Source organism: Petromyzon marinus, chromosome 22, assembly GCF_048934315.1.
Source record: "Petromyzon marinus isolate PM22_M1 ecotype Great Lakes invasive population chromosome 22, UKy_Petmar_22M1.pri1.0, whole genome shotgun sequence".
In the NCBI taxonomy this organism is placed as follows: domain Eukaryota; kingdom Metazoa; phylum Chordata; class Hyperoartia; order Petromyzontiformes; family Petromyzontidae; genus Petromyzon; species Petromyzon marinus.
Genome location: NC_133688.1, coordinates 21,722,800 through 21,741,531, shown reverse-complemented (window position 1 = coordinate 21,741,531; position 18,732 = coordinate 21,722,800). Strand labels below are relative to the sequence as shown.

The following is an 18,732-nucleotide window of genomic DNA, read 5'->3' as shown; positions in this document are numbered from 1 at the left end:
CTCCACACCGACACACACGCACACCGGCACAAGCTAAAACTCCCACTCCCAGGTGAGGCGCGAAGTTAAACAAACTCGGGGCTCGGAGTCATGGGGTCACGCGCCAGGGGAGTGGGGGGCGCGGGGTGGGGGGGTTAATGACTGCAGCTGCGCGACTCCTTAATTAGCGGAGCGAGTCACGTGATACGCCCCACCATCTCACGGCCTCAGGCGCGAGTGATGGTGTTGATGGTGTGACGATGTGATGGTTGTGATGGTGTTGATGGTGTGACGATGTGATGGTGCAAGCCACGTGCTGCTTCTCGCATCTTCGCCCCGTGCTGGGTTCAGCTCCAATCAGAGCTCAATTAACTCGGGTCGCCATCGTAGCTGTCAATCACAGCCAGTCGCCATGGCAACGGCCACGCTCCACTTCGTGAGATCGGAAAGTTGCGCTCCCTCTCCCAGCCCGAGAGTTTCACTCTCGCAGGCCCAGGGCGTCACTCTCCCTAGTGTGGTGTTCATGTGGTTGGTGTTGCCGATGTGTTCGTGTCGTTGCTTGTAGTGGTGTGCGCACGCGTGCTGTATGGTAGTGTGTTAACGCGGAGTGTTGCGTATTTTAGTGTTGTATTGCTGTTCGCGGATGTGTAAGTGTTGCTATGGTGTTAAGTGTGTATTACTATGGCGGCGTGTTAGTGAGGTATTGCCGCATGTTCTGCAGTTAAATTATCTCAGTGTCTCGCGTTGCCCCCGGCGCTGATTGACAGGTGAGCCCGCCCCCCTCCACCCTCACCTGGAGCCTCATTAACTGAGCCCCGTGTTTAATCACAACCGCGTGTGCGCCGGTTCACCTAGCGCAGCTGTGGGGTCCATGGAAATTCTCACCCTCAGCACCAAGAACCCTCACTACATGGGACCTCACCACCGATAACTCTCCCCCCCACCTGGAACCCTCACCTCCTCATGCCACCCTCACAACTCAGCACTCATCACCAAGAGTCCCTCACCACCCAGACACTCTCACTACACCTCACAATTCGTCATATTTAATGTTATGTCACCGTCAACACGTCAATCTCAAGCGCGTGACCACTCAGAAACCCTCACCACCCACAGACCCATCACAGGACCCTCGGCCTCCACAGTGGAGATTCGAACCGGCATCTCGGCGAGGGCGGGGACAGGATAGGGGTCTCTGGCGCTCTGACTCCACTCAGCCCGGGTGGGACGAGGGGGGAGGAGGGGGCACCCGCTCCCCCGCCCCCTGGACCCCCTCCCCCGCCGCCACGCGTCGCTGCGCTGTAGCAATAAGCGCAGCGGGGAGCGAGATCGCGGCTCCGCTCGCCGCGCGTTTATTGTGAGAGACGCGGCGCGGGGAGCTGCGTCTCGCTCCACGTAGAGCCGAGTGGCTCCAGCTGACCCAGCCCACGTGACCCACACACACACACCAGGTGAACACCCCTGAATCAGTCCACGTGACCCACACACACACCAGGTGAACACACCTGAACCAGTCCAAGTGGCCCACACACACCAGGTGAACACATCTGAATCAACCCACATGACACATTGAGCCGGACGCAGGGTTCACATGCTCGCGGTATTTATATCTCGAGTCCACATTTAGAGCAATTAGCGCCGCTAATTAACCTTGGGTGACGTCACGTCAAGGCTGGGGGGGGATACGGGAAATCCGAGTAAAAATAGAAATGGTGCCCACTCCGGGACCTCCACGCTGAGCACGCACGCACACACTCATACACACACACGAGCTCCCTCCTGCATTGTGTGGTGTACACGTGTGTATGTGTTTGTGCTAGACGTGTACACAGTGTGGGCATACACCCACAACTATACAATTGCAAAGATCTCCCCTATAGCCCGACCATACTGTTTAGGGCAAGTGCTATTAACAAGGACCTATGAAGACTGGCACGGCGCACGAGGGGGTGGTATGATCAACACCACCCCTGGCCGCATTTATTTCCTCAGTGCTGATGTCTATGCCCTGCACTGGATACTCATTTAAGTCTACTTAGGAGAGGCCCGGTTCAGATATCCACCACTGACGTTGGCCATGCGCAGCGATCAAATACAAATCGCTGAATTCGTAGCGTGGTGCGCTAGACGCTGCACCGCCGCTCCTCACACATGCGCAGGGTGAGTATGGTGGAGCCACGGCCCCATGTGGAGGCACGGGGCTCATGCGCTCACCAGGTGAGCGAACGTCTCCCCGCACCGCATTCCGCCCTGATTAATCCAAACACGGCTCCGTCTCCGCATGGCACGTGCCGAGCGCCACGCGCGGTGACGGCAAGATTCCGTTCCGAGCCGTCACCACACACGGCACTCCGGTTACACGGCCCAGGGGGCAGACACACACGCACGCACACGTGCACACACTCATACACACGCACACACACTAGTAGAGTCCTGGCAAATACAATCTTGGCACACGGGCAGTGGGGGGCACACCTGGAGCAAGTCCATAGGAAAAATTAGTTTGTGGGGTCCCTGGCCCTGCCATGGGAGCCCAGGCTATAGGGGGCCCCGACGTAAGAGGTCTTGCCATGTAGATTCAGGCTGGAGGGCCCCTGCCCTCCCCCGTTCCACTCCGTAGTAGGCATGAGGGGCCCCTCCCCACGTGGCTCAGCCCAGCAACTCCTTGGTTTTTGCGACGATAAGCCGATCCACCTCGTCGCTCGTCTCGTCCGCCATCTGCTGAATCTGGGGGTGGTGGGGATCAAATGGGGCATGAGGTTAGGGCTAGGGCTGGATGCCATAAAATCCACAAACCCAATGTGACAATTGTGATAATGACAGCGAAGACAATGATGGTGGTTATGACAGTGAAGGTGGTGGCGATGATGGTGGTAGTGAAGATGGTAGCGATGTTGAGGTTGAGGACAATGCTAGTGATAATGGTGATGAGTGGTGGTCCAGTGGTTAGCGCACTGTGCTATGAACCTAACAACCTGAGTTTGAATCCCGCTTACGGCCAATAACAGGGACGGTTATTTGAACCAGTCCTGGGCCTCCACAAGGTCGATTCAGTCTCAAAGGAGTACTTGATGCAATGTTTAAACATTGCCACTTGGGAGACAAAGGCGGCTGGGTATGGTTCTGGCCACCTACTATAAGTCGTGCCAGCCTTCATAGGGGCTCACAAACAGCACTTGCCCGAACAACCTGTGTCGGCTATACAGGGGACCTTTGCCTTTTTGGTGATGACAATAATGGTGATTATGATGCTAGTCGTGATGGTGATGACAACGATGATGTCGCTGAACCAAGGCACTTACCCATGTTGGGCCACACCTGCAGCGAGCCAATCGATGCCATTGTCCCCTTCTCCACCCACTGCCCCTTCCACTGCCTCTGCCCTTTCCCCGGCGCTGCCCACGGCGCGAGGCCCGGGGTCCGTGCGAGGCGGGGGCAGCATGTGCGTGCGTTCAAAACCCAAACAGGGCGCCCCGCCCCCCGTTCCCTCTCACACCCCCGCTCACTCGCTCGCCCGAGAGGCCCAAAACGCCGCTATTGTTTTTCAAACTTAAACATTTCCTTCCTCGGGTTTACAATTACGGGCAGAGCGGCCGTCGCTCCGTGGCACGGGGGTGGGGGCGGGCGGGGGGGGCAGCCAAGGCAGATGGTTTACAGACCCGGAGAGGGAGAACTGTTTCACACGCACGCTGGGGCTGGAGGCATGAGGGGGTACGGGGGGACGAAGGGGGTCGGAGGGGGCGCAAAGGGACGCGCGGGGAACAGAGGCATGGGAGGGCATGTGTAGGGCCACGGGTGGTACATTGGGGATGCATGGGGAGATGTTGGCACATTGGGAGAGATGGAACTAGGGGCACACGGAGAGTACGAAATTTCCTATCTAGGCCCGATTTTTAGATAATGAAAAATATGAAATTTCGGAAATTCAAGATCTAGACAGGAAATTGCAGACGATCCGAAAAGACATTTGTCTGGGTTGAGCCAAAAATAAGATGTACCGGAAGTGACGTCACTCACGTGGTGTCACATCCGCACTTTTTCCGCTAAAAGTGGCGTCACAGGTGACATCACTTGTGTTGGCACGAAGACGTGTGAAACTACAACACAATGCAATCATTTTAAATGTTCCCCCAAACATCCTAAAATCCACTGCATGAAACTCCCTAGAGCCCACCAGCCCCACCAGCCCCACCGGCCCCACCGGCCCCACCGACCCCACCTGCTTCTCGACGAGCCGGATGACGTCGTCGGAGACAGAATCACGTGATCGACGCGCGCGAGTCACCGCCGCGTTCCGCACGGACCGCAGTGCATCCTTGCAGCGCGTGCCCAGCTGCTTGGCCACACGCCCCAGGTTCTCACGATGCTCGCGCGTCACCCTGGGAGGCACAGGAGGCCGCAGGTTACCGGGGAGCACCGCTCGTGCACTTGCTCCACACGATCGCCACGGACACAGAATAGCCCTGATGCATTCACACCCCCTGTACAGCCTCTAACAGGCTGTTGGGGCAAATGCCGTTACCGAGCAACTTTTAAAGGCTGGCAAGGCACATGAGGGGGTGGCTGGTCAGCACCACCCCCAGCCACCTGTCTCCCCAATGCTGAAGTTTAAACACCGCACCAGATACTTATTTAAGATGAAAGCCAAGGACCAGTTCAGATATTGTCCACCAATGTTGGCCGCGAGCGTGAATCAGACTAGCCAAGTTCATAGCGGAGTGCACTAACCACTTTGCATACTCACACACTCAGTCCAACACACCAACAGCCTAACACACACTCACTTACCCCTAAAACACACACCCCCCAACACACGCTCACCCCCCAAAACACAGACACTCACCCCTTAACTCACTCAACCACCCATTCACTCACTCATTCAACCCATCCCAGCATGGACACTCACTTGGGCACTGGCACACGGATAATGTCTCCATCCACTTCCGGGTTAAGGTTCATGCCACTTGTGCGAATCGCCTGCACAGCGGCTTCCGTTGCCTGCAACATCGGGGCAGCAACACACGGGCAGCAGCACAGGGGCAGCACAGGATCCTCAGTTGGGTGAAGATCAAAGTGCGATCACAACACTGCTCTGGCTTTCACTCACAAGGTTGGGTACCTCTCCATTCATCCCCTTGCTCCCCTTAACCCATGACTCCCCTAAATTGCTTTGGGAGTCACTGACTCCCACTGCCCGCCCCCCCGGCCCGCCACCCACCAGCCACTACATCCATCATCGGCACACGGCCCCCACGACTCCAAGGCTAACTCCAACAAACACGCGCGAGCACAGTCACGCGACACGCATACACAGCCCCAACACAAATACACACCCGCTCGCACGCTTACACACCCGCTCGCACACTTACACCATTACTCACAACACAAACACACGCGCACACTTGTGCGCTCACTAGACACGCACGCACATTCGCATGATTACTCATAACACACACAAGGACACACACTCGAATACGTGTACTCGCGCACAAACATGAACGCGCTCACACACAAAGACAAAGATCACCCGTTTACAATCCATATTTGTGTTTGGATTCGGTCCTGGGATCGTAGTTTTATGTGACAATTACTACCATGAATCCTCCACCACCTGACACGACTGTCACGTTCACACAGACAATACTTGTACGTGACCTGTGTATTCATCAAACGCTGACCAATAAGGCTCCTGCTGTGCCCCACAGATGGTGGCTCGAGACGTCTCACGACGGAAGTCAACACCGACGCTCGACACCGTTTCACTAAAACTTCTTCAAGCCGTGCACGAAGACTCTTGAGGCAAGTGCTGTGAGCGAACAGCATCTATTAAGGCCGGCACGGTGCACGAGGTGTTGATGTGGCCAGCAACACACCTGGCCGCATTCGTCTCTCCAGTGATTATGTTTACACATCGCACCATGTGCTCATTGGAGGCTGAGTCGACCTAGGGGAGGCCCATAACCGGTTGAGATATTTGTCAGTGATGTTGGTCGTGAGCGGGAATCAAACTCGGGTCGCCGGGTTGAAGCGCAGTGCGCTAAGCACTGCGCCACCACTCACTGCTATGCATGTATACGCACATGCACGTGCATACGCGCACTTAAACGTGGGAACACACAATCACACTGAAAAATACACATGCACGCACACACACTTGCACACACACGCGCGAGCACACACGTGAGCACACACACGCACCACACACGCACGCACGCTGCGTTACAGCACACAAATTGGTAGAAAATTACCGGGCATCTCAAGAGTGCGGAAGCGTGGTGGGGGTGGGGCAGAGAGGGGGTGAGGAAGGGGTTCACGGAGAGTGCCCCCTCCCCAAGGGGATACCTGCTCACCGTGTCTAGACACAGCCCCCCCCCCCCGCAGCCCACGTCGCAGCAATGGGGACTTTATACAGGACTGGCACGTGGCAGTGAGTGACGATGCCTCACTCACACAGACCGTGAGTGATGATGATGCAAGTGTACACATCCCATGCGCACACCCCAAGTACACATCCAATTTATACACACACACATTTACACACCACACAAGTGAATGCAACACACGTGTAAACACCTCCCAAGCTACACACCTCCCAGGTACACACACCACACACAGGGTCAGATCACACACCCCACACACAGGGTCAGATCACACACCCCACTAACCCTGTCACACACCATTGGCAAAAACAAACGCCACATGTATACAATTACACTCCCCATGTACACACCACATATGTAAACATCACAGTTATGCACATGTAAACACACACACAAACGCACCCCGAGTACACGCACACCCGAGTACACGCATACCCCACGAGTACATACACTTCATGTACACACCTGTGGACAGGCAGCCATGTTGACCACGAGCAGGCTGGGTGAGCGCACAGTCACATGACCGATTTGCTTGAGCGGAACTCTGCCCTCTGTGGTCACCACGGCAACGTGGTCCAGCGCGCCTGGTGAGGACACAGGATCACTCACGATCTCTCACCACTACACGCAGAGCTTAGTTTCGCACTGAATATTTTCAGGGTGGCTGGTAGACTGGAGTGGGTGGCACGTGACTAGTAGTAGTCACGGTTATAGCGAGGGGAGATATAGTGGATGTGGTGTGCTGGATGCAGAACTATTATCTGGGTCACTGGCCCAGACAGACCCAGCTGCAATTAAGTCCTAACTATCACTCACATATCATCACCACCATCATCGCTCACCATCACCCAAACACACATCATCATACACCATCTCCCATCTCACACCATCACCCATCACCCTCACTCACTACCGTGTGCCATTGCTCACCACACACATACCATCACCCCTCACCACCACCACCACTCACCACGAGCCCCCGGGGCCGCTCACACAAATAAACGCTGCACTCCACACCAGCCCAGGTGCTCCGCGTCAACGCCGCGGCCGCAGCAGCGGCCAGACACTGCCGCCCACCCCCACCCCCATATCCCCCCCCCCATATCCCCCCCCCATACCCCCATTTCAGCCTGTGCTGGGATGGCGACCCTGCTGTGTGGGAACCCTGCTAAGTGGGGACCTTGCTGGGTGGGGACTCTGCTGGGTGGGGACCCTGCTGGGTGGGGACCTTGCTGGGTGGGGACTCTGCTGGGTGGGGACCCTGCTGTGTGGGGACCCTGCTAGGTGGGGACCTTGCTGGGTGGGGACTGTGCTGAGTTGTGGCTGTACTATTTTTGTACACAAACCACGCCACCGCAGGTGAGCATCAGGTGATACGGGGCACGACTACCGTGAGCTTTGCTCACATTCGCATCGCATGCCGAGCAGTGCAACCGCCCTGTGTTAAGGAACGGCCTGCTAATGTGGATGTCACAGAGAAACCTCTAAGTACAGGGCAACAATTCTCTCCTGCCCTGCCAATGACAGCAATGGCACTCAACCTGGTATGTAAACAATAAAAGATGGAATTCAGCCAATTTAAGGCAAACAAATTTCACATGATGGGTTTTTTTGTGCAATCATTGGCGACCGGGCTGAGACCATCAACTCGCAACTGTACTTTACTACCCAGTTTAATCATGACTCAGTTGGTGTGAGTCTCTGGGTCTCTCTGTGATTCTGCAGACCCCTATGTAAATATACGGATCACTGTGCAAGTCTATGGGTCTCTGTGAGAGTATGCATCAATTGCATCAACAAACTGGCAGCTGAAACCCGGATTCGAACCGAGGCCTCAGCGGTGGTGGCCTGGGCACTGACGATTGCACCTCGTGTGCGCACGCCATCCCCATGTGTACACACAACCCAACCGGGATCTCGCATGCCAACACCACCGGCCCCTGCTGCGAATCGATTGTGGCTGTGTCTGGAACACGGCAGCGCCTTCAGTCGCGATGAGAGCTTGGCGCTACAAGAACGATGATGGCGCCAATACCAAAAGTAAAAATGATTAATTCTGATAATCATCGTGTACGCGAGCAGGTACGCATGCTCCCACCAGCGAAAGCAAGCGTACGCACGCTCGTCCGGGCGCGAGCTTGCGTACGCGAGCGGGAGGTGGAAGGGTCAGCGCGGGAGAGAGGGAGGGAGAGAGGATCGTTCGAAGCTTGAGTCGGTGGAAATGCCTTGGGCTCAGACGGCAAAACCGAGCTGTGGAGACAAAGCGACGGCCTCCACTACAATTACCGTGTCACACAAGGGGGGCGGGGACTTTTGGTTTCTATAAAGTGGAGTGATGAGGGGGAACGCGCTGCATGCGAGGAGGAGGAGGATGAGGAGTGAGAGCGCCGGGCGGCTGTGTAGCGATCCGTTCGCGTGCCGGGCTGTGATTACCGCCCTTGATTCGGCACACTCACACACACACGCAAGCAAACACTCACACGCACGCACGTACACTCACACACACACGCACGCTCACTCACACACACTTACATGCTTAAACACACTCACACAAAATCGCAAAGACAAAATTCCCCCATATAGCCTTGAGTAGACTTTTGAGGCAAGTGCTGTTAGTGAGCACCGATGAAGGCCGACAGCACGAGGGGGTGGGTGGCAAGCACCATGCCCGACCGCCTTTGTCTACCGAGTGACAATGTTTACACACTGCACCTACTAATTTGAGGCTGAGTCGACCTAGGGGAGGCCCAGGACCGGTTCAAATTATCGTCACTGGTGTTGACTGTGAGCGGGAACCGAACCTGGGTCGTCGGATTCGTAGCACAGCGCATTAACCGCTGCACTGTCGCACATACTCACACACACTCACACATACTCACAAAAACAAATTGGTCATATCAAGATCCCCTGCAGTAGCTGCACACAATGTTGAGGTAACTTTTATTAGCAAGCACCTCTGAAGGCCAGCACGGTGCACCTATGAGGGGGTTGGGTGGCCAGGACCACACCTTTGTCTCCCCAATGATAATGTTTACACACCGCGCCAGGTACTCATTTAAAAACGACTTCAAACTAGGACTGGTTCCAACATCGCTCTCCACCGACGCCAAACTCAGCTCACTGGATTTGTAGCGCAGTGCGACAACCACTGAGCCACCATTCCACACACACACACACGTGCGCACGCACCGCACACCCAGGCAGAGAGGCCACCACCACCACCTCCACCCTCGGGGGGGTGGGGGGGGGGTGTGGAAGTGATGAATTTCCTCGTGAGGAAATGAGGTTAAGATTTCAGCGCGCGACAGGAAAGCCAGAGGGAGGTAACAGACACCGCGCGGCAGTGCAGCGGCAGCGCAGCGCCAACGGGGAGCACAGCGGCCGCGGTGATGCCACGCACGCACGAGGCAGACACGCTGCACACGCATGCGACACGCCAATACACATGCGCAGCACACTATGCAAGGCTCCCATGCTCGCAGCACACGCACAGTACAATACGACATGCAACATAGACGAAGATTCTCCGTATAGCCTTTGACAGGCAGCTGTTGGTGAACACAGACAACGCACACAGACACAGCGGGCACACGAACACTCACAGCGGACACACGCACACGCTCGCACGTCCAAACACATACGCACGTAGCCATGTCCCTCCGCATAACCGCAGCAATTAAGCATTAATTAACGACGCAAACGCGTGCCAAGTGGCGCGGCGCGGGCAGCGCAGACACGGGCACTGTGCACATGTGCGTCTAATTTACCTCCCAATTAAAGCCAGACACGGAGACACGGAGACAGGCAGACACGGAGACAGGCAGACACAAAGACATGATCAAGCAGACACGGAGATACGCAGGATGGTTGGGTGAGTTATGACTGAGCGGGCGGATGGGTGAGTTAGTTATGAGTGAGCAGGCGAGTGGGAGGGTGAGTGTGGCACCTGGGGCGGTGCGCAACGACACGCCCTTGAGGAGGTCTTCACGGAGAGAGGCGAGGGCGGCGTCCATCTCCCCGCGCACGCCTTCAAGGTTGATCACGTCGTCCACCAGCTCGGGCGGCACGCTCACCCTCGCCGCTCCACCTCCACCACCCGACTTAGCCTTTGCTAGGGGCGCACACACACGCTCGCTCACTCAATCATTCACCAACACGCATACGCTCACTCATTCACTCGCTCACCGCACACTCACCAAAAGATCCTCAATATAGCATGAACAGACTGTTGGGGCAAGTGCGATTAGCAAGTAGCGCCTATGAAGGCCGAAAAAGGTACACGAGGGGGTGGTGTGGCCAGCACCACGCCTGGCCAACTTTGTCTCATTGCCAATGTTGACACACTGCACCAGGTACTCATTTGAGGCCGAGTCGATCTAGGGGAGGCACAGGACCGATTTATATAATCGTTATTGGTCTTGGCCATGAGCGGAAATCTAACTCGGGTTGCAAGATTCATAGCATCGCATGAGAGCCACTACACTACCGCTCCCCACTCACCCACACACACTGACACGCTCATTCACCAACTCCCCCTCACTCCACCACTGCCACCCGATGTAACTTTTTGCTGGAGGCACACACAAACCACACGATGGTATCACACAAACTCAAGTCGTCCCCTCTCCACCCCCTTCCATGCCATCACCATCACCCCCACCTTTGCTCTTCTTGGTGGACATCCATCGCTCTGCAACCCCGGGAAAACCGCACATGGCCCCTGGAGGCCACTTAGGCGAGGCAGGCTCGAGCGCAGGCCGCCAGGCCCCACTCCTACTTGCTGTGATGAGCCGGACCAGACGTGTCACGTGACGCATCGTGGTCGCCATGCAGATCGCTCAACTCCACCGATGCTAAAGACAGCAATTTCTCCTGCCTGTACACACACATCACCAACGTTATCACGTTTTCGCTCACCCACCTACCCAACCACTCACTCACCCACCAACCCACCCAACTACTCATTCACCCACCCACCTACACTAGCTCCTCTATTGCTACCATAATGATTACTGTTCTCGTGAACTTCACTCGTTGATTTCTCCACCAATTTTGAGGACCTGGTCAACCAGACTGTGGCATCTCATCCACACTATGTTCAAATATCACCACACTACAACAACACACTCACACACTCATCACACCGCAGGTCGCCTCTATCTGCTCCTTCCCTCGCACTGCTGCACTGGGGAATTCCCTCCTCCCATCGTCATAGTCTGTTCACCAAGCTCTTACATTAATAACCTCGCTCAATTAAAGAAACATGTTCATAAATCTTATCTATTGCAATTTTGACAGTGCAGATTGTTACTGGCCACTTGGCGTATTGGGGCTTTTGGCCTGCCCAGCACTCCACATCCGCCCAGTGTGGTGCAGTTCAGGTTGGCGCGGCTAAGTGCGGTTGAGTCTGATGGCTGGGTGACTCGCTCAATCGCTTCCACATTGGGGGGCGGCCTGCCGCCACCCCTTGTGCATAACGACACGCAGCCTCACTTCGCCACCCGTGACACGCGCAGTCGTGACACGCGCAAGCACACACGCGCAAGCACACATGCACATGCTCAAAAAGGGGTCCCAAAGATAAAACTGTTTAACCCGAGCTATTCATGCTTTTGCGTTTGCATCGTCATTGTGCTCTTTTCACATTTTGCCGTTCATTGGTCTATAGCACCGGTGAAACAAAGCCGTAAAGGAGGCTGGTGTAGGAAATTCAGTTTCAAGGACAAAACATACATTATCAAAGCATATTTGTTTGCGTATTTTTACCACAAGAATGTGTGGTTAATGCAGATTTGATGCCTTGTATTAGGTGTCCATTTCATGTTTGAACATCTTAACACCTCCTGTAATATTTCTAGAAAGGTTAAAGCCTTTCCTTCTTTTATAGCAGCCAACAGACTGTTGGGGAAAGTACATATATGCACTCACATAAATGAACACACACATGTACCCACACCTGCGCACACAAAGACAAACACATGCACAACAGCCGCTATTCGCCACTAAGTGGTAGTGACGTCACTACCGTGCTTGTGCCATGCTAGGTGTACTTTAAGGCCATCGTGTGAAGTGTGGAAGACTATCACTGCTCGCAGAAGGTCACAGGACAGACTCAGGCATTATGGGTTGATTGACTGTGATGACTGGCAGGCACACATGCAGAAACACACATGCGCGCACACACACCGCACAGGCAATTGTCCCAACCAGGTATCGTGCACCCGTAATGGGGGGCATGGGGGAGCAGAGCCACCCGCTGGGTCTGCAATTCATTTTAAAACTCAAAAATATTTTTTTCGGAAGCACAGCTGATGAAACCAGTTATTTGCTGCGAACAAAATCGTACACGCACACACGCACGCAGCTAATGGAAACATGGGCATAATGGGCTCAAGATTTCACCTGCACAGGACTTACAGGACGGTAATCACGGGCTGAGAGAGGGCGGGGGGGCACCTCCCCCAGCTCGGGGTGGGGGGGCCACTGTCATCGACCCGCGGCAGTTGGGGATGAAGTGTGGCGGCACGTGGAGGAACACACGGAGGAGCACACGGAGGAGCACATGCCAACGCGGAGCAGTGCAGTGCGGTTCGCTTGGAACTCGCTGCGGTGAGAGTGATTTAGGGAGCCCGTGGGGGTCACACGATTCCTGCATGGGTTGTGGTCATATCTGTAGAGCAGCATCAGGTCCAACCCCACAGAATGAAGCAGCAGTCATTGATTGATGGCCCAACACTCACTGATTCATCACTGCAGTCACTCGCTCACTGGTAGTCGCCTCCTTTCTACTCTTATAGAGCTACAAACATGGTTACTGTTCCGTTAACTTCACTCGCTGACTCCACCAAATTCTCACTGGTTAAACAAATAGATTCCCGACGGTTTCATCTCATCAGGACTGCATTAAACCATCACATTGCAGGTCACAGAAAAACTCACCCACCCACCTACTCACTTAACTACTCACACACTCCCCCACTCACCCAACCATTCACAACACTGTAGGTCACAACACTTTGATTTCTGTTTTTCCCACGCAGTGATCCACTTTTGAATTCCCTCCCATTGTCACCTCTTTTCCAAAGCTCTTACAACAATACCCTTGCTCAATAAATTAAAAGAACGCGTTCACTCATTGTCTATCATAACTTCGATGCTCGTGTTGTTTAATAAACAACACCGCACCATCGTCCACGCCTCATGCCAACCGGGTTCCTTCTGGGGTTCTCGGGCATCGTCGGTTCATGGGGTTGTGTGGCGGCGCTCTACCCGAACTCAGTCTTGGCCTCGGGGTAATGGGACAAATGGTGTAACTACGCAGAAATAGCGGGTTGCGTTTGAGCACAAATTATCTTAATTCTTAAAGAGCCACAGAATGAACCAAGCGTCTGATTATTCGGCCACTTGTGGCAATGGTGCAGCCAGGAGCAGTGGCGGTGAGAGGACAAGTTCACTCACCACCAGATCCTCAAATGGACGCAACAACCACTCACCATTTGCCTTTTACAGACTACTCACCAACTTACCCTTCTTACAGATTCCTCACTCAACACTTGCTCCTCTCTCAGATTCCTCATCCACTCATCCCTTCGCCACTCCCTCTTCAGACTACTTACCCCATCATCACTCCTCTCAAGATTCCACACCCACTCCCCCTCCACTCCTCCCTTCTCTCTCAGACACCTCACCCATCACCCCCTCACTACTCTCACCCTGAGACAGGCTGCATAAAATGCCTCAATGATTTTTTTTCTGTTTGGAAATTCAAGTTTACCAGAATGAGAATTGCTGAAGGTGTTGTCATTTGTCTTAGTTTATCTTTTGGACATTTACAAATACCTTGCCTGCAACCTTCTCTAAATTTACCGACTACATAGGCCAACCATGGCAGCTTTAAACGTGCCTCAAATTCCTGTGTCATGTTCCAAAAGTCAGACGTAAATTCGACAATTCCCCTTTGTGCGCAACGCTCTATGCTTGAGAGCCTCCCATAGCCAGTACTAGGGCTACGGTAAACGTTTTCAGAATAGGTTACCGGTTACGAAAATCAGAAACCAGTAACAGATTCCAGTGGAATGCGAGAAATGAATGCGCTGGTCGCCCGTGTTTCTCAGTTAAAGTTGAAAAAACTTCAAATCCCGCCCCGGGAGATGAAATCGAAACAACTACCCCGTGGATCGCAAGTCCAGTGTGCGACCACTCCACTCCATGGTAGCTCCTTTCATTGATCAGTTTAACAGCTTGACACGGCATGTTCATTGCTCTAGACGTCTCTATACTTGCGGTAAACCGTAACCTTTTTTAATGGAGTTACCGGTATCGTGGAATAACCAATTTCAGCAGCCCGAATCATAACTGTCACTGACGGTATATACAGTGAGGGAAAAAAGTATTTGATCCCCTGCTGATTTTGTACGTTTGCCCACTGACAAAGAAATGATCAGTCTATAATTTTGATGGTAGGTTTATTTGAACAGTCAGAGACAGAATAACAACAACAAAAATCCAGAAAAACGCATGTCAAAAATTGTATAAATTGATTTGCATTTTAATGAGGGAAATAAGTATTTGACCCCCCTCTCAATCAGAAAGATTTCTGGCTCCCAGGTGTCTTTTATACAGGTAACGAGCTGAGATTAGGAGCACACTCTTAAAGCGAGTGCTCCTAATCTCAGCTTGTTACCTGTATAAAAGACACCTGTCCACAGAAGCAATCAATCAATCAGATTCCAAACTCTCCACCATGGCCAAGACCAAAGAGCTCTCCAAGGATGTCAGGGACAAGATTGTAGACCTACACAAGGCTGGAATGGGCTACAAGACCATTGCCAAGCAGCTTGGTGAGAAGGTGACAACAGTTGGTGCTATTATTCGCAAATGGAAGAAACACAAAATAACTGTCAATCTCCCTCGGCCTGCGGCTCCATGCAAGATCTCACCTCGTGGAGTTGCAATGATCATGACAACGGTGAGGAATCAGCCCAGAACTACACGGGAGGATCTTGTCAATGATCTCAAGGCAGATGGGACCATAGTCACCAAGAAAACCATTGGTAACACACTACGCCATGAAGGACTGAAATCCTGCAGCGTCCGCAAGGTCCACCTGCTCAAGAAAGCACATATACATGCCCGTCTTAAGTTTGCCAATGAACATCTGAATGATTCAGAGGACAACTGGGTGAAAGTGTTGTGGTCAGATGAGACCAAAATGGAGCTCTTTGGCATCAACTCAACTCGCCGTGTTTGGAGGAGGAGGAATGCTGCCTATGACCCCAAGAACACCATCCCCACCGTCAAACATGAAGGTGGAAACATTATGCTTTGGGGGTGTTTTTCTGCTAAAGGGGCAGGACAACTTCACCGCATCAAAGGGACGATGGACAGGGCCATGTACCGTCAAATCTTGGGTGAGAACCTCCTTCCCTCAGCCAGGGCATTGAAAATGGGTCGTGGATGGGTATTCCAGCATGACAATGACCCAAAACACACGGCCAAGGCAACAAAGGAGTGGCTCAAGAAAAAGCACATTAAGGTCCTGGAGTGGCCTAGTCAGTCTCCAGACCTTAATCCCATAGAAAATCTGTGGAGGGAGCTGAAGGTTCGAGTTACCAAACGTCAGCCTCGAAACCTTAATGACTTGGAGAAGATCTGCAAAGAGGAGTGGGACAAAATCCCTCCTGAGATGTGTGCAAACCTGGTGGCCAACTACAAGAAACGTCTGACCTCTGTGACTGTCAACAAGGGTTTTGCCACCAAGTACTAAGTCATGTTTTGCAGAGCAGTCAAATACTTATTTCCCTCATTAAAATGCAAATCAATTGATAACATTTTTGACATGCGTTTTTCTGGATTTTTTTGTTGTTATTTTGTCTCTCACTGTTCAAATAAACCTACCATTACAATTATAGACTGATCATTTCTTTGTCAGTGGGCAAACGTACAAAATCAGCAGGGAAGCAAATACTTTTTTTCCCTCACTGTACAAGTATTACCGTGTCATTGACAGTATAAAGTACTATCGTGTAATACAGTACCGTATACATAAGCAATGCATAGTGTCGCTGCAAGTATACACATGTATTACACAATTGCAATGCAGTACTAAATCTATCAGACAGTATACACAAGCAGTCCACGGGCTCCTGAGCCCCAGGGTGGGTGGGGGAGGCGGTGGGGGAGGCGTCGTGGGGGGTCCCCTGCCCAGACCCCGGTAACTCTGCCCCCCACCTCCCCCCATCTCCCCTCCCCTGTGCTGCAATCATTGTCATTTTCCGCAACTTTACACCGCGAGGCGCCGGGAGGGGCTCGGGGCGGGGGGAAGGGGCGGGAGTCCGCACGTGCGGCTCATTAACCCCCATCGTGAACCAATTAACCCCAACACGGGCCCCCCCAGAGCGCGCACCCCCTATCCCCTATCCCAGCGGACACCGCGGACTCAACCGCGCTCACTGCGAGACGTGGGAAGCGGGAACCCGGGGACTCAGATACCCACGGGGGCATGGGATGATGTTCACGTTGATGATGGTGGTGATGTTTATTTTGATGTTGTTGAAGTTGACGAGGATGTTGAATTGTTGATTGTGATGTGGATGTAACGATGATTTTCATTTTATGAGTCATGCTGATGGTGATGTTGTTTACACTTCTGTCGATGTTATTGTTTACGTTTTGGGTGCGGCAGGATGGTGGCGTAGTGGTGACACTCGAGGTGCCTCCCAGCAAGAAGCCCTGGGTTAGGATTCCGGGCTGGGTGACTGTAGAGTTTGTATGTTTTCCCCCTGTTCTGAGCGTGAATGAGTGCATGTGTTGATTTTATATATATTATCCCCCTGTTCTGCACGGATTTACTCCAGGTTCCTCCCATTGCTAAAGAAAGAGCCAACATCTTCTTTGGTTCTTTCGGTAAAGTCACGTAGAACGAGAATAAAATAATAAATTGATAAAATAAAATAACACAATAATATTCTCACGACGTTTCGGCCACAACACAAGCGGCCTTCAGGATAGCGCTGTCCTCCAGACAGTCTCGTCCCTTCACCTGATGAAGGCCGCTTGTGTTGTGGCCGAAACGTCGTGAGAATATTATTGCGTTATTTTATTTTATCAATTTATTATTTAATTCACATTCTACGTGACTTTACCGAAAGAACCAAAGAAGATGAATCCTTGCAGTCACGAAAGCTTTAAATCGAAAAGAGCCAACACACAATGCAACGGCTTTTGGCCAAACATCCCAATGCTGAGAAACCATCAGCAAATTACTCAATTGGGATCACATACAGCAGCAACGTCGCACCCTGCTGCAAAAACTTGGAAACAATCGTCTCAAATTGAGCCTTTACACTCAGCGAGGCCCTCTTGGGTAAAAAAGCGCATTAAAATAATAAACGCTGACGAAGTTGATGTTGGTGACAATGATGCTGATGTTCACGTTGATGATGGTGACGATGATGGTGATAACGGTGGTGGTGGTCATGACGATTACGGTGATTATTGTGACAGTGATGGCGGTGGTGGTCATGACGGTGATTATTGTGACAGTGATGACAGTGGTGATTATTGTGACAGTGAGGATGTTCAGGTGGTTGTGCCTCACCCGTCAACGCGCTGTCTCAATGTTACTCAGGGGGCCGCCATGACGCACCACGTGATTTCCCCGTGCGTCGTGACGTCACGACTCAGTCCGTCATGACGTTACGACTGTGCGTCATGACGTCAGACTCCACACGGCCTCGCGGTTGCCGTGGCGGCCGGGCATTGCAGTTTGCGCCCGGACCGCTCCTCACTACCTGGGCGAGCCGACAAGGCGAGTGTGCGGACAGCTATTAGACACACACACATTATACACACACACATATATACGTGTGTATAATGTGTTTTAAACAAATTTGCTGAATATAGGGCACAATAGCCCAACATGTCAAGCGGCCAGAAACAAACAGCATTATCAATTTTGATTTAAAGCTTTCGTGACTGCAGTAATTCATATTCTTAGTTTTTTCGGTAAAGTCACGTTGAAGAGAAACAACAAAATAACAAAATATATATAAAACAATACAAAATTCTCACGACGTTTCGACCATAACTCAAACGGTCATCATCAGGTGTGTCGGTTTGCATAAATTTATTTTGAAAACGGCATATTTATTTATTTATATAAAAATAACGTTTGCGTCACGCGCAACGATTGGCTGTTTGCCAGGACTAGTCCATCTATTTTTTGAAAAGAGGAGGGGGGAGACGAAATTTGTTTTTATGTATGCTGTCTGAAAGGCACTGTAAGCGTGAACAATCAATCAAGAACTGAAATGATTTATCAAATCTTTCCAATGATTGCTAAGATAGAGAAGATGGATTCTATCTTAGCAAT

General features: G+C 52.4%; 1 protein-coding gene across 1 annotated transcript; it reads right to left on the bottom strand.

Annotated features, from left to right (window-relative positions):
* Positions 1-2,492: 2,492 nt before the first annotated feature.
* MRRF (mitochondrial ribosome recycling factor) lies at positions 2,493-18,054 on the bottom strand. The gene is made up of 7 exons (XM_032958539.2): positions 17,959-18,054; positions 11,020-11,235; positions 10,306-10,470; positions 6,825-6,943; positions 4,886-4,977; positions 4,199-4,358; positions 2,493-2,706 (listed from the first exon to the last, which is right to left on the bottom strand). Exons 2-7 carry the CDS (start codon positions 11,186-11,188, stop codon positions 2,629-2,631), a joined length of 783 nt encoding a protein of 260 aa, XP_032814430.1. The 5' UTR covers positions 11,189-11,235; positions 17,959-18,054; the 3' UTR covers positions 2,493-2,628.
* Between the last annotated feature and the right edge of the window lie 678 nt (positions 18,055-18,732).

Bases quoted from the DNA above. Each gene is read 5' to 3' on its own strand.
- MRRF (XM_032958539.2), bottom strand. From the start codon at position 11,188: ATGGCGACCACGATGCGTCACGTGACACGTCTGGTCCGGCTCATCACA. The intron at 10,471-11,019 runs GTGGGGGTGATG...GTGCGCCCCTAG, and splicing joins GTCCACCAAGAAGAGCAAAG to CAAAGGCTAAGTCGGGTGGT. The intron at 4,359-4,885 runs GTGAGTGTCCAT...TGTGCCTCCCAG, and splicing joins ATCCGTGTGCCAGTGCCCAA to GGTGACGCGCGAGCATCGTG.